The following is a 16,560-nucleotide window of genomic DNA, read 5'->3' as shown; positions in this document are numbered from 1 at the left end:
CCAGGGACATCTCCATGTTAATCCACAGCTACTCTTTTGCCTGATATATTTCCTGTGTTACTGGACTTCTCTTTCTGTAAAACTTCTCTTTATTGGTACTTCTTGCTTCTCTCTCTGCTACCTGATTACTTTGGCTTCCTCTGCGACTATTTAGGGAGCCAGTTGTGGCCATGATGAGCTTAGAGAAAGGGAGATAGGGAAGACTCTCTTAACTGAGTCACAAATTCTTTGCAGTCTGATCTTCCTTTATCTGGCTATAGCAGGCTGACCAAAGGTGATACTGATTTTTTTTTTTTTTTTTTTTTTTTTTTTTTTTGAGACAGAGTCTCACTCTGTTGCCCGGGCTAGAGTGCTGTGGCATCAGCCTAGCTCACAGCAACCTCAAAATCCTGGGCTCATGTGATCCTCCTGCCTCAGCCCCCCAAGTAGCTGGGACTACAGGCATGCGCCACCATGCCCGGCTAACTTTTTCTATATATTTTTAGTTGTCCAGTTAATTTCTTTCTATTTTTCAGTAGAGACGGGATCTCGCTCTTGCTCAGGCTGGTCTCGAACTCCTGACCTCGAGCGATCCTCCCACCTCAGCCTCCCAGAGTGCTAGGATTATAGGTGTGAGCCACCAGGCCCGGCCCAAAGGTGATACTATTAATAAATGACATAGAACTCAGCTGTTCAAAATTTGGATTTGTCTTATAAGTAGTAATGGCTCCAGGTAGGATACTGTGTTAACACAAGGAGAGAAAGATGATAATTTATTGCCATAGTCAAAATACTGTGATCTAAAAATGAATATTTTAAAAAAATTGACTGGGTTGAACTTATATTGAAATAATTCTATTTTTAGCAACTTATGAAAGAATTTGAAGAAAAAGATCATTTGAAAGGATAGAAACAGAATGAAAGACATTGGTGAAATTTATTATTAATACTTTTATTATCTTACTCAAACACTGTTTTTGCCCCTCTTGCTCTTAAACCCTTTGTCTTCTGCTTTCAGCTCCTGTCAAAGTATGAAATTTTCTCAAAAGGATTGTTATCCACTTTGCATCCTCTAATATTCCTCTCTATTACTATGAAAAAATCTAAAGCAGACAGTGTATCTATAGATACAAATTTAAATGCATTAAAGTAGCTATATATTTGAATCAGAATTAGACCATGTTAGAGGGAGATCTTAGAAATAATCTAGTCTAGCATTTCCCAAATTTAGTTAAACTTACTACTTAATAAACATACTTACAGAAAGAGATACCTATTAATATTCCAAGGAACACCAATTTGAGAAATGCTGATCTTATCCATGTCATTCTTATTTTGTAGATGAGGACACTGGGGCCCCAAAAGAGTAAGCAACTTATTTAGGCTAAAGTTACTACTGTCTACTGGGGCTAGAATCCAGATTGTCTTATTCCCAGTCTGGTGGCCTTTAGGCTTTGTGATTCAGCCATTTAAAATGATTTGATTTATTGTTGGGTCTCCTTTTCCAGATTTCACAACTTGGGCATGAAACCATACTTCCCTTTCTCCGGAATAATTTTCACTGTTTTCTGGAGTATGAATTTGATTAAGAAAGTTCTTGGCTGCCTTTGGATTACTTCAGGTTCCTCAATGGGCCTGGGGGTCCAGGGAAAATACCTTTTTTTTTTTTAACCTGGTCATCTTCTCCTAAGAGGCTTTTAGAGAGGGCCTCCTAAATCCCTGTTTATGAAAATACTTTTCTTTTTGAGACAGGATCTTGCTCTGTCACCCAGGCTGGAGTGCAGTGGCATCATCATAGCTCACTGCAACCTCAAACTCCTGGGCTCAAGTGATCCTCCTGCCTCAGCTTCATAAGTAGCTGGGGCTACAGGCATGTGTTGCCATGCCTGGCTAAGTTCTCTATTTTTTTGTAGCGATGGGGTCTAGCTCTTGCTCAGGCTGGTCTCGAACTCCTGGCCTCAAGCAATCCTCCTACCTCAGCCTCCCATTGTATTAGAATTACAGGCGTGCGCCACCATGCCCAGCCACAAAAATACTTTTACTAGTTCCTTTAATTGTAGTTTAATTGTACGTTCATTGTAGGAAATGTCAAAAATACATATAAATAAAAAGAATAAGACAATCAATATAAAAAAATTGAAAAAGTATGTTAATATATACTGCAGTATATCATTTTAGTTTTTGCTATATATATTAATACATATACCCCAAAAATGTGTTTTGCTGTTTTATAACTGGTTTCCCCCACTTAGTAAGTTAATGGTTTTTTTCTTAAATATTCTTCTGTAACATTGTTTCATAGAATGATAATGCTATGGTTTATTTAATCAATCCCATATAGTTTGATGTGTAAATTGTATTCAGTTTTTCACTATTATAGGCCATGTATGACAAGCATCTTTAGAGCTAAATATTTCTGCACATTCATATTTCTTTAGGATAAATTCCTGGAAGTGGAATTGCTGAATCAAAAAACATTCACAGTGTAAGCGTTTTTGACATGCACTGCCAAATTTAGACTTCCTTTTTAAAAAGTACAAATGTTACATAGATAAAAGCAATTACTAAGTAGATACTCTGAAAGAGAGAAATATAAGAAATATAATGGTTTAACAGAAAGCTGATGGACAGGGTGTCAAGAGACTTGGAGTCTACTTTTAGATTTGTCATTGACTGTGTGATTTTTGAGTCTGAATTTCCTCATTAGTAAAAAGGGGAAGATAGACCAGAAATAAAAACTTTTCTGGAACAGCCACCACATGAATGCCTCATTTCAGTGAAATATAAAGATCTATACATAGGTTCTGGCAGGGAAGATGCCATGTTATTTGCTCATTCTTCAAGTTTCAGCTTGATTGTCTTTGGAAGACATGTCACACTTACATCCTCCCAATAGAAGTAATTGTTTTACTTTTTGGCTTCTCATAGCCTTTTTAAAATGTTGTTTCTGTATAGTCCTATTTTTAATATTGAGCTACTTATAACAGAGGTTGTCTTAGTCATAGTTCTTGAGTGTATAATACTCAGTAAGTATCTATGGAAGTTGAGTGATACCTTGCCTCCATGTCCCCAGTGTATAAAAGCAAAGAGCCTAGCCTTCTACTGAGCACTGTCTTTTCCCACTTTGAAGAGCTCACCATGTTTCTTCAGTTTTAGAGGTCTTTTCTACTCAGTAACAGAGTGGTCCTCAGTCTTTGGTGTGTATCAGAGTTTTTGATGTTTTAGAAAAATACAGATTTCCAGGCTCTGCCCCAAGCAAGCTGAATCTGAGTTTTAGGCAAAGCTGAGACCCAGCATTATTAGTAGCTGAGCTGTCCCTGGGGTTTTAGCTTTGTCAGGGAGATTGGTATTCAAGTTCCGGGTCTGCCACTTAGCAGATGTGTCTCCAGGGGAAAGTCACTTTACCACTATAAGCCTCTTCTCTAAAAATAGGTAAAAATAATACCTAGCTCATAGAGTTTTTTAAGTGGTTACATAAGAGAACATACCCATATCTACGGTTCTGGCCTTGATCTGTAACTTCTTGAGTCCTGTGTGCATCTATTATTTATTTATTTCTTTTAAAAATAATAATGATATTCTTTCAACTTTTTGAGGTTAATATGCTCATTATAGAAAAATGAAAAACATAAGAAGCAAAGAACTAAAAAATATCCAGAATCACAGCAGTTTTCATTTCGATGCATCCTTTTAGTCCTTTTATGTGTATACATATATACATAACTGAGTATATCTACATTTTTTACCTGGTTGACCTTATATTATACATATCATGCTTTCTCACGAATCATGAATATTTACTAATGTTCATGTCCCAAAGCCCTGAGTATTTTGTTACTCAATGAAATCAAAGATATATTTTCTTATTTTTTGTGGGGACAAAAATATCTTAAAAGACAAAATGGCCTCTGGAAATACATATTATCGAATTTACAATTGAATACTTAGCACTGAATGCCCAATTTTAAAGGAGACACAAAGCAATAGAATAAAATAAGTATAATGCTTCTTGGACAGTTCAGTATCAGATCTGCGCTATTTAAAATATTAGCAGAAATGATGTTTCCACTTAATTGTTTAACAATTCATATAGTATAACCAAAAGAAATATACACATATATTAGTGGTTATAATCAGAGTGTAAATATATCTGTATACATCTTTCTTTAGCCTTCTTGCTGCTCCTTCCTTAACAACCCAGTAAGTGCTGACACATACTGCTCAGAGGTAGTTTAACAATGCCACTTCCAAGATGCTTCTTTTCTATTAATTTTAATGAAAAGAGTTCACTAATTGGTTAATTCACTGGCTCTACTTTTATCATACATTGTCACCTCAAAATATTTATAAAGCTTAGTGTTGTGAACTAAGGACTGGTAAACATAGGTACTTTACCTTAAAAAATCACATATAGAAACTATGGTTGCAATTTGAAACTGTCTTCTAGATATAAAGATGCTAGCAAAGAAACTTCCTTTTGCCTTTCTCCATCCTTCTCCATCAACTCAGTGAATAAGTACAGAAATGTGTGTAGCTCTACAAGGTGGGTTAACAAAGGTCAGTGCCAGAAGACAATCCTTCCTAGAAACTCACACAAAAGTACATTTATAAAGGGATCATTTTGCTACTTCTACTTTCAGCATACTTTGGCACTTCGCAGCATCAAGGACTTGTTTGCCCTTTACATACACAGCAATACTAAGTAAATGCACTTGCAGAACAGTGAATAGATAATTTGCATTTATCTAAAAACACGCTGGCAGGGAACTCTTCCACCTGCACTTCCTTTCTACCCCACCTCCATTACTACTCGGTGAACAAACAAAATGCCGCTCAAATAGATGAAGTTCAGCAGTTCTAGTCTAAAGAAAGTCATTTCTGTGAATTGACATAAAAGTATTTAAAATGTGTTATTTTATAAACATTGAATGTTTCAAATGTCTATGGTATAACAATAGCATTGAATGAATTGTATACATACAACAAAAGCTATAATCTGAAAGTATTTTCTAAATATGAACATTAGGGCCAAGGAACCCTTCCCTTTCTCACTTCCTTCTCATCATTTTCAGACTAGTGGACAAATATCAGCATTCCAAAAGTTGTTTTCAGAAGACAGACTTTCCTGTGAATTTTTCAAGCATACAAGAAAATTATATAAGGTGTTTTAGTTCACCATCTATTCTTTTTGTCAAACACTAACAACCTCTTTATCATCTAGACAAGATGTAAAATTAGGACTTGTTTGTCCTTTGTACAGATGATCCTTGACTTACGATGGGGCCGTGTCCTGGTAGACCCATTGTAAATTGAAAATATCATAAGTTGAAAGTGCGTTTTTGACTAATGATATTTTCAATTTATTATGGGTTTATCCAGATGTAACCTGATCATAAATCAAAGAGCATTACTGAATACATATCACACCCATGTAAAGTCAAAAATTGTAAGTCAAACCATTGTAAATCAGGGACAGTCTGTATAGGATGTATACACAGCAAAGTAAAATGAAATACACAGAGCATGCTGGACAATGGTAATCTTGTCTAACTACAGACACAGCACAGAACACTTTCTTCTTTCTCCCTCAATCTTCAACCACATATCTGTACTGCTCAAAGAGGTTTAATATTTCCATTTCTAAAAGACTATATTTTATATACATTTATGAATTCCTTTTATCCAAGCATTTAGTGATCATTTTTAGATTACCTTTACTATGTAGGTCCAGATGCTTTCACCATCTCCCATGAGAATTCTTACTGAAATGAATTCTTGAAACGTTCAAAACTTTGTTACATTGTTTCCTATTCCACAAATAGTTATCTCTTCTCAGTTACCTTTATTTTTGGGTCCTTTTTGGAGTCTTGATCTCTCCCCCTTTTCCTTTGCTTTGCATGCATTTATCAAATCCATTATTGAATACCCCTAAATTTTTTTTCTGCCTTGTTTTTTTGGATCATTGTTTTTTCTTTTTCATAGCTTTAGTAAATTACACTTGCACAACAGCAATAGCCTCTTTATTATCTTCCTAGCCTTTAGTCTCCTTCTTCCTTTCTGCCCTGGAATATTTATCAGAGACTATCAAAGGAATTGTAGAATCTCAGTATTGCAAGGAATCTTAACAATCATGTTTCACACACCTGTCTTTTGTTTGAATCTTCTCTACATTTCTGCCGAGTAACTTCTGCAAAGTTCCTTAGGCTAAGCTTGAGTTCCTGCAGTGACAGGAAACTTACTCTCTCCTAAGGCTGCATTCCATTTTTGAACAACTATAGGTTTAAGTTGAGTTTTCTTTATGTTGAAGTGAGATGTATGTCCTTATAGCTTCTACTACAAGCTCTAGTTCTTCCCCTGAGACTATACAGAACAAGCATAGTCCTACTTCTTGTGAAAGCTCTAAGATATGTGAAAAAAGCTATTCTAGTCCAGACCTCAACTCCCCACAGATGTATCCTTTCTCTAAGCTAATTCTCCCAGCTTGGTTGGTTCTTCCAGCCAGTCCTTTGGGACTTGATTTTTAGCCTTTTACCATCCTAGTCTTATTTCTCTGAACTTTAAGATCTGTTTATATTCACTTTAAGTTGTGAAACACAGAACTCAGTGGAGTACTGAAAGTGTGGTCCTTGTAAAATAGACCAGAACTATCCATCCTTTGTTCAAATTATTAGTCTTTTAATGTAGGCTGAAATTGCATTAACGTTTTTTGACATCTGCAGTCTATCTTGACTCATTAAATTTACTGTTGAGTAAAACCCCAAGTTGTCTCTCACAAAACCATATCTCCCCCAGCTGTACTCAAGTACAGAAAACTTGTATTTATTATTGATGACTTTTATCTTGTTAGAATAGTTCTTTGCTCTTCTAGAGGTACAACTTGTCAAGGAATTTAAAAAAATGTATCCTTATTAGCTTATGATTTCATTGAGGCTTTAGAACATATACACTAAAAAAAAAAAAAAACCTAGGAACTCTTTGAAAGCAACTTAGTATAGTGTCAGTTATAACTCTGAATGATGTTTCTCAAAGTGCCCTCTGGCCTGCATTAGAGTCATCTAATGCAATATTCTGCTTCTTCAGCTCCACTCCAGACTTAATGAATTCAGATTTCTAGGAGTGATGCCTGGAAGTCTGCATTTTAATAAGCTCCACTGGACACTGGTGCACATTAAAGTTTAACAGCTGCTACTTTAAGTGTTGAAGGATTGAGCCCAAAGATGTGATGACAGTCAGGTGGTATTAATTAAAGAGATGATTTCTAGGGACAGAAGAATATGAACTGTTAGAGTGAGTAGAAGATCCAGGGTGTGGTGGCTCATGCCTGTAATCCTAGCAAAGTGTGAGGCTGAGGCAGGAGGATTGCTTCAAGACCAGCCTGGACAAAATAGCAAGAGCCCATCTCAAGAAAAAAAAAAAAGAAAAAAAAAATTAGCTGAGTGCGACTGGTGGTGCATGCCTGTAATCCTAGCTACTTAGGCGACTGAGGCGGGAGGATCACTTAAGCCCAGGAGTTCGAGGCTATAGTGAGATATGATCATGACACTGCATGATCCAGCCTTGGCAGACCCTGCATGCAGACCCGCTCTGTCTCAAATTTAAAAACAAAAAGGCCACGTATAGGAAAATAGGAAAAGAAGGAAGAAGCTGTCTGCTTGAGAAGATATTTGCCAGGGTGAAGCAGAGGTCCTATAGAACATCAAGTAAAAGGGGTTTAAAGCTAACGGACAGAGGGAAAAAAAGAAGAAAGGAAAAACTGTAAAATTCCGAAACCAGTAAGGATTCATGCTGCCAGTTGGCAACAAGGCAGGACCTGCTATAGAAGAAACATGATCTTTGTCATCAAGAATTCATGAAACACCAGGCAACACCCTATGAGTGAGTGTAAAAGGGTGGGGGTGTCAGCAAAGATTAGTTTGGAGAGTTGCTCCACACATCCCATCTTTAGTTCTAGGCTATCTAATGAGAAGATCTGTTAAATCTAAGTTGACTAATTTGGATATAGACCAGTCAGGTGGCAGACATCTTGCACAGCTGCTTGGTGCTCAGGGCATAGGCCTTTTCCACTTTATCATCACAGAACTCAGAGTACTCTTGGCATTTGGAAGTTGGTGGGGCAGCAGCAAGTCTCTACTAGACAAAATGATGCCCAGAAAATGGATGATCAACGACTTGACTGTCCAAATGGGGTCAGGAGGAGTAGTCTTAATCTTAAATATTTCCTTTTCTTAAAGATTTGATAAGTGCACAGATAAGCAAATGTAGATGACAACCTATTTTAGATGCTGATTGACAGACTTTTTTTCTTTTTTTTTTTTTAATACTGATTATCAGTGCATATGACTGACAGATTTTTGAAACAAACAAACAAAAGGCCCTCCTATATTATGAGTTTGTGGAAGTTATGCTCCAAGTCTTTATTGCTTCGCAGGGAAAGACAAGACAGTTTTTTAGACTAAATAATCACATTGTACTTCTAAAATGGTAAGTCAAGTAGAACTAAGAAAATACTCATGACTATAGTTCCAATTAACAATTTTTAAAAGAACCAGAAGAGACGTTGAAATTATGAAAACTTTAAATCAAAAGATCAAATTGATATTAATTTGTGATTGTATTTTCTACAAGTGAATACACTATTTAAAATTAAGCATTCAAATCTGGTGTGCACACTGCATAGAGAAACTTGCAAGACTTATGAATAAGTCCTGACTTGCCACCAGTCTTTTGATAGCCTGTCTCTTTGGCGAGCATGGCTATTCTGTCTGCATTTGAGCTGGAAGCCACTTGGGATTCCCCTTTAAACACCAGTCATTGTTTGAAACCCACTTCATTCTTCTTTCTCTCTTTATAGATCATGTTGCCCACAAAATGAATTAAATACTCCTGTCTTGATGTTAATTTGACAGAGACGACTTCTAATTTTTTATCATTCTGCTTTCTCTTATGTAAAATTAGTGTTTACCATAGTGGTTTTTGTTGCTGTTTTGTTTTATTTTGAGCCTGCTCTGTTACTTGGGCTAGAGTGCAGCCTCAAACTCCTGGGCTCAAGTGGTCTTCTGCCTCAGCCTCCCAAGTAGCTGGGACTATAGGCACCTGCCACCATGCCTGGCTAATTTTTCTTTCTTTTTTTTTTTTTTTTTGTAGAGATAGGGTTTTGCTCTTAGTCAGGCTGGTCTCAAACTCCTGGCCTCAAGCAATGTTTCCCCCTTGGCCTCCCCAAGTGCAAGGATTACAGGTGTAAGCCACCACGCCTGGCCTTATTTGCCATATTTTTTTCCCATTTTGAATACCTAAAAGTAGACTGACAATTTTTCCTCAATGCAGCTTGCCCCTGGTAACATTTGAGAAAACAAAGAAATTTTACTACTTTGTAATATAGAAGAACTTGGCAAAGACAGATTTGTCACTTTTTTGGGTAATGTTTTAAAAGTTGTAAATAATAAACACTGCTGTTTATTGCTTGTTTTGTAGAGGTAAGACTATATTTTTTATTGAGTTATTTTAAGAAAGAAATTAGTATATTAGATATCTGATAAATATTTTCATGTATCAGTTTTAATCAGTGGGGTTGGGTATGCCTATCTTAGTGGATAAGGTCCTATTCTATTTAAACTTTTAGATCAGAAATTACTTTAAGCTGTTTGTACTATACACCTTAAAGCTTTTTAAAGTTCTCCCCACAAAAATTTGTATGATTATAATCACTAGTTATTAACAGCTGTGGCTCAAATAGTATCCAAATTTTGTATGTTGTTGGAGGACTACAAATTTAACTAAGAGTGGTAGCTAGAATAAAGGTGAGAAAGAATATACAGGTAACACTAATCTACCTCAAACTAAGAGGCAAAGAATGGACTCAGTGATCTAGCACTGCAAGTACACTTTTGGGGGACACGCCCAGAAATAGCCCCAGTTTCTTTCAGTAGAACCAGGTCATTCTAGATGAGTACAAACAGAGCAGGATATGAGCTTCCTAAGAAAGGGCAGCGGCAGCTTTTTAATATCTGGCATTTAGGGACAATGAAAATGGTTGCAGTTAGAAAGGTAAAGGGGAACTTAGGAAAAGAAATACACTTTAACGGGGGAGGGAAAAGATAGAGGGATGTGTACATGTGGAACTGATAATCATGGTAGCCTAGATGGGTTTACATGTTGACTCTAAATGAGCTTGGAAAGCTTGAGAAATTGATATGAATTGACTCTGTCTGAGGCATAAGAGAAGCTGACAAGATTGATAGTGGTCAGCTGGAAGGGAGGCTCGCTACAGAAAAATCTGACTTATTGAAGCCTAGTAAAATTTTTGTGAAACTGCTGTGGTCTAACCCATTTACTGCTATGTTAATTTGGAGCTTGAGGTTCATTAATGGAATGGGTACTATAATTTGCTAAGTTCAAGTGACAATAGTGTTAGATAAAGTTTTAAGGGGCCAGATGATCACAACTGTCAGTTTCAGAAGGAATTTGGTACGTAAAATAGTCATTTATTTTCAAGCTTTAGGGTCACCTAACCGTGATCTAATTCCCACATACTAGTTGGGAGTCTGGTTCCATTTTATCACTCATCTAAAGCAAGATGATAAAAAGAAGCTAATATTATTATTTTATTTTTTTTTTTGAGACAGGGTCTCACTCTGTTGCCCAGGCTAGAGTGCCATGGCATCAGCCTAGCTCACAGCAACCTCAAACTTCTGAGCTCAAGCGATCCTCCCACCTCAGCCTCCTGAGTAGCTGGGACTATAGGTGTGTGTGCCACCATGGCTAATTTTTTCTAGACTCTTTTTAGAGACAAGGTCTTGCTATGTTGCCCCAGGCTGGCCTCAAACTCCTGGCCTCAAGTGATCCTCCCACCTCAGCTCCTATATACAGATTTTTTTGTACATGTGCATTTTTTCTGGGGAGATCCGTTAGACTATGCTGTGGGAAAGAAAGTGAGAAATAGAATGAGAGAATATGACATTTTAAATCGGTTCCACTGCTTTCTCCTTCTTCCATACCTGCCCTTTGCTATTTAGTTCACTAAACCAGGGTGCTAATCTGTGAGTAGTGAGGGGGCATGTAAAACATTAAGAAAAAAAAGTACCAGCAGTCAGTACAGCTCAGCAGTCTAGCAGCCAGAGATCAAAGGCTCCCTGATATCAGATCTAGGCTTTAATGTCCGAGAGAAGCTCAGGAGAAAGCTGGAGCATCAGCAGGGGTAGGCAGGTGACCCTCGGAAGCCTCTAGGCCCATTTGTTCATGTGCTTCCAGAGGACTTGAGGGGTATGAAAGCTTAGCTGGCAAAAAATCCAGAGTCAGCTAGTGAGTCGTCCCTAGAAAAAGGTTAAGAACATTCTTCCATCTAGCCTTCCACACTCTGCCTCTTTGTTCTCTAGTTCTTCCTCCATGCTACCACAAGAGTTAGCTTTTCAACACATATCTGCCTGTGTACTTTCTGTGATTAATCACCTGTGAAACAAGATTAAAACTCATGGGCATGGTTCAAGGCCTGCCAGTTAGGAACCTGCCAGCCTTATCTCCAGGCACTGCCCTCTCCTCACCTCCAAGGCTCTGGCCACAAAAGGTTACTACTGGCTGTTTTGAGAGAACAGCATCTATGTCCATACTCCTATGCCTTTGGTTATGCTGGTCTCTCTCTCTGGGGTGCCATTTGTTCTCCATTGCCCAACCATGAACCTCCTACTCATCCTTCCAGGCCTAGAGTGATTGTTACCCCTTCTCCGGTGTCTGTCCCTTAATTTTCTGCCATCACATTGGCAGAATCAGTCTCTCTTGGCAAGATCCCAAAAACATTTCATACATATCTCTGATGATATCATATAATATTATAGATAACCTATTTTTATTTGTCTTTCCTCCTAAGCCAGGAATGCCGTACAGGTAGGGACTGTCTTTTTCATGTTTGTATCCCTAGCATCTACCTTAGCACCTAGTCTAAACAGGAGCTTAATACACTTTTGTTGAATGGAATTAGTTATAAGGAGTTTTTATGACTCATTTAAAATTAGAGACCAATGCTTATTTAATAAGTCAGAATAGGCTATAATAACAGTAGTAATAACAAAGTCCCATTTCCACTGCTTAGTCAAGTAACTAACTTCCTTTGTAGATGTGGATTTTGAAAGTCTTACATGTCAATGTATTTTTTTGATGGGATTATTTGAGATCCTTAAAGAATTATAGTTCTAATGCAGACTAGAGCTTCTATGACATTCCTATTTTTTTTTTTTTTCTTTGAGACAGAGTCTCACTCTGTTGCCCAGGCGAGAGTGCCATGGCATCAGCCTAGCTCACAGCAACCTCAAACTCCTGGGCTCAAGCAATCCTTCTGCCTCAGCCTCCCGAGTAGCTGGGACTACAGGCATGCGCCACCATGCCCGGCTAATTTTTTTCTATATATTTTTAGTTGTCCAGCTAATTTCTTTCTATTTTTAGTAGAGATGAGGTCTCGCTCTTAATCAGGCTGGTCTCAAACTCCTGAGCTCAAATGATCCACCCGCCTTGGGCTCCCAGAGTGCTAGGAGCCACCGCGCCCGGCCTATGATGACATTCCTATTGATGTTATATTGAATATATATCCTATCATTTCAGAAATCTATATTATATATAGTAAGCTCCATGGATATGCATTTTATCTCTTTTTCTCTTAACCTTCATGGTAATATAGTATTTTGTAAATTGTTTATTTTATAACAACTGAGTAAATTTAATTCAAAATACATTAAATTGAATATTTTCCTTGTATAAAACCAGAGTTACAAAGTTAAGATTCTAGTGTTTATAAATTATTTAGTTTGTTTTGCTAAATTTGCAAAGTCTCAGTCATTGCAAATGTGTTTTTTTGGTATTTAAATTAGTTCAGCTATGAAAGTAAGTGTTGTTCCATAAATTGAGCTTCAAATAATTTTTAAAAATGGTCTTCTCTCCCTTATGTTCTTTGAGTTTTGTAAGAAAGAAATCCATAATGTATTGCTTAATGTACTATGTGCAAGGCATTATGCTGGGTGTTTTTGATTCAGGCTTAATGAGACAACTTGCCCTTGGATAGTTCATAGTCTAATAAGGTATGTAAACAAATAGTTGCAGTGTAAACCTTGGAGATAAGGAAGGAAAACTCCTACTTTGAGAAATGGGGTTAGGGTTGAGAAAGAATACGTCTGCTGATCAGTTTACAGATAGAGAAGCAGAGAGCTGAAGGGAGTTCATACCTGATAGTTTTTTGTGTTTGTTTTTAAATATGTGAAGTAGGAATCTAGGTCATCTCTAAGAATTCATAGCATGGGATAGCTCTCGAGAAGAGAAGAACGGTGAAGATCTGGATAATGAAGAAGGAGAATTAGAGCTGAGCTAACAAAGACAAGTGAAGGGTGACATGCAGTATTGAGAAAGCAGTGAGAGTAGGCCTGAAATTGGATAGCATGCAATTGTGGGGCTATCAGTGAGCACAGTGGTGTCATTTTCTCCGGCTGTGCTCTGTGGCCAATGCACAGGTGCAATAAAGCCATATTGTGGTGAGGGCACATGGATGGTTATAACAGAAGTATAAAAAGGCCAGGGAGTTAAGAGTCCTTCAAAGAAAGTATGGCTTCCTACAGAAGGAAGTGTGGTTAAGGGGAAATTGATAAACTTGGAGAAAGTAAGGAAGTCAAGAAACTGGAAATGGGGATAAGGCCTGATACTTTGTAGGCATTTGGCAAATCTTCATTTTCTCCTTTCTGGTTCTTCTCTCCTGGCCTGTTTCACCACCACCGCCACCACCACCTGCCTCTGCTATAGTTTATACATGTGAATAGTTTCAAATCATGGTGGTAACAGTAGGTATGGAGGGTAAGGTGAGGAGCCAGATTTCAAAGTCCTCATCCAGTGTGTCCCTGGGACTTAGATGCTGGCCGTGCTTGGGGGTTTTAGCCTCTAGGAGAAGCTCAAGGCTTATCCTACTTTCTCCCTGCCACCCATGCTTGAAGGATGGGTCAAGGGCCAAAGGCATTTTATTTGGCCGTGGTTCTTGGGGCAGGGATTTAGTCTGTGATGAGAAGGGTTAAGACTCTAAGCCTTCAAGGCTTACTTCCTTTTATCCATAAAGGAATGGATAAAGATAAAAGGAAGTAAGGTCCATACTGGCAACCCAAAGGGTCTTCCTCCTCAGAATCTAAAGTTTCTAGTAGAGTTGTTCGTATCTTGTGATTTATTTTATGTGAGTTATCAAATGTATTATACTTTTTTCTTAAAGATATACTTCTTTTTTTTTTTTTGAGACAGAATCTCACTCTGTCACCTCAGTTAGAGGGCAGTGGTGTCATCATAGCTCACTGCACCCTCAAACTCCTGGACTCAGGCTATTCTCCTGCCTCAGCCTCCTGAGCAGCTGGGACTACAGGCACACGTCACTGTGCCCAGCTAATTTTTCTATTTTTAGTAGAGATGGATGAGGTCTCGCTCTTGTTCAAGCTGGTCTTGGACTCCTGAGCTCAAGCAATCCTCCCACCTCGGCCTCCCAGAGGAAGATATACTTTTTAATGCTTTCATTTTAAATAAGGACAAAGCATTTTCCATGGAAACATAACTATTAATACTGCGTTTTCAGAAGTTTTCTTTTTCATCCATAGTTATGAGTATAATACTGAAATGTAATCATCCATTATTTCATAGTGCTTTTTTGGGTATAGTATAAAGAAAAAACTCATCAGAAAGGAGCCATGTGTCTTAACTGGGAAACTGCTAGAAAAGTGAGAGAAAAAGGAGGGTCCCTAACGTGAGGAAACAGAAACCTCAGGTCATCTTCATCTTAAGAAATGGAGTAAGGGCTTATATAGAGTTGGCTAAAGAAATCCTGAGGAGTCTAGATCATCAGTTTGCTAGTTTGGATTGTTAATGGTACCTTTAAGGCATTTAGCTATGCTTGCCTAGAAAAAATTGGATACTACTCTTGAAACAACTTCTTCGTGGGGGATACTCTAAAGAAGCACGCACCTCACTTGATACTAGTCACATGGGGTAAGACATTCAGCTGTATCCACAAAGTCTGTGACATCGATCGGGATCCTTTGTATTTCCTTCATACCCATCTAACTCAGACACATTTGCCCTTTTCTCAAGTGCTCATATTGACACATAGACCTGTTATTCTATGACTAACATATAGTTTCTACAGCCTACTGTATTATAATAGCTTTGTTTTGGGTTAGATTTGCCTGAAAACAATTTTTTTTTCCTCTGACCCTAAAGTAAAGGATAATGAAAATAAGTAATATTTCTTAATTAGACATTTTGAGAGCTAAAAGTGTTTGTTTTAAATGATAGCTCGAATGTACTTTTTCAAAGACCTTTAACCAGCAGCTTTTTCCCCTCAGACATTAATACTGTTACAGAAACTGTTTCTGGATTTTCAGTTGTTTATTCATGTTCATGGCATGTGGATATTAATATATGTAAATGGTTTCATGGCATCACTGTTTTTTCTAAAGTGCGTATGAAGAAGAAAGAAAACTTTCCTTTAGAGTCTTACTTGCATTTTACTTAGTTGACATAAGACTGTTTTTCTTCTCCTTTTCAGGTTGTAAACATGTTAAAGGCATCCTGTTATATGGACCCCCAGGTTGTGGTAAGACTCTCTTGGCTCGACAGATTGGCAAGATGTTGAACGCAAGAGAGCCCAAGGTGGTCAATGGGCCAGAAATCCTTAACAAATATGTGGGAGAATCAGAAGCTAATATTCGCAAACTCTTTGCTGATGCTGAAGAGGAGCAGAGGAGGGTAATGTGAATATAAATATAATTTAGTAAAAGTTTGTTATCACTTATATGATGAGTGAGACCCAGAGTTATGGAGGCAAACTTGTTTATACTTTGACCTATATTTTGAAATAACTTGCAGGTAAAATTTATTTAGTAGCTAGTTTATATATGGCAGTGTACTTGGGATTGTGGGGGATGTATATGATGTGAGGAGATGTCATTACCCACATGTTCATAACACAAGGGTAGAGGATTGTATAAGCCAAAAGTTTTACAAAAACAGATCATGAATATATTTTCAGACTACACTTTTATTCCACATTACTTCCAGAGATGTGAATTCACTTATCCTTTGGAAAAGCCAGTTTTGGAGGGAGCTGCTGAAAAGCTAAGCAACCCTTTTGACAGGCTAGTGGGAGTAAAGGGGACAGAGATCAGAGCCCATGGCTCCCAAAGAGGGATTCCTGACGAGCATACGTCATTTTGAGTCAGGACCCTGAAGGGCTATACCATAAGAGCAAGGGTTAACCAGGAGTAGCCATACTCTCACAGGGGTCACACATCATGTCAGTGTCTAAAATTAGTTTGGGGGATCCTAAATTGCTAGTGCCCCTAGGCCTCTGGCAGAAGTGTAAATCCTTCCTGGAGGATGGCAATATCGTGTAAGGTCACAAATTATTTCTACAGTTTCAAATCAATGTCTGGCTTATACTCAAAAGCAGCTGGCTCCGCAAAGACAGAAATTATACAGAAAAAGAAACAAAAGATGGTAGAAACAGAGCCTCCAGATATTGGAATTCTCATATAGAGACTTTTGAAATAACTAACTTATCACGTTCAAGGAGATAAA

The 16,560-nt window shown here is 37.8% G+C and overlaps 1 protein-coding gene across 2 annotated transcripts in view; it reads left to right on the top strand.

The window, feature by feature from the left end:
• Positions 1-16,560, top strand: part of LOC138391679 (vesicle-fusing ATPase) — a 122,948-nt gene that overhangs the window by 47,296 nt on the left and 59,092 nt on the right. For both annotated transcript variants that reach the window (XM_069481582.1, XM_069481581.1), the window contains one exon: positions 15,530-15,729. In XM_069481582.1, the coding sequence (XP_069337683.1) occupies positions 15,530-15,729 (200 nt within the window). The remainder of the gene's footprint in view (positions 1-15,529; positions 15,730-16,560) is intronic.

The sequence above is a fragment of the Eulemur rufifrons genome, chromosome 9, assembly GCF_041146395.1.
Source record: "Eulemur rufifrons isolate Redbay chromosome 9, OSU_ERuf_1, whole genome shotgun sequence".
NCBI lineage: Eukaryota > Metazoa > Chordata > Mammalia > Primates > Lemuridae > Eulemur > Eulemur rufifrons.
Note: the sequence above shows the minus strand (reverse complement) of the source record. Positions and strands in the feature narration are given on the sequence as shown.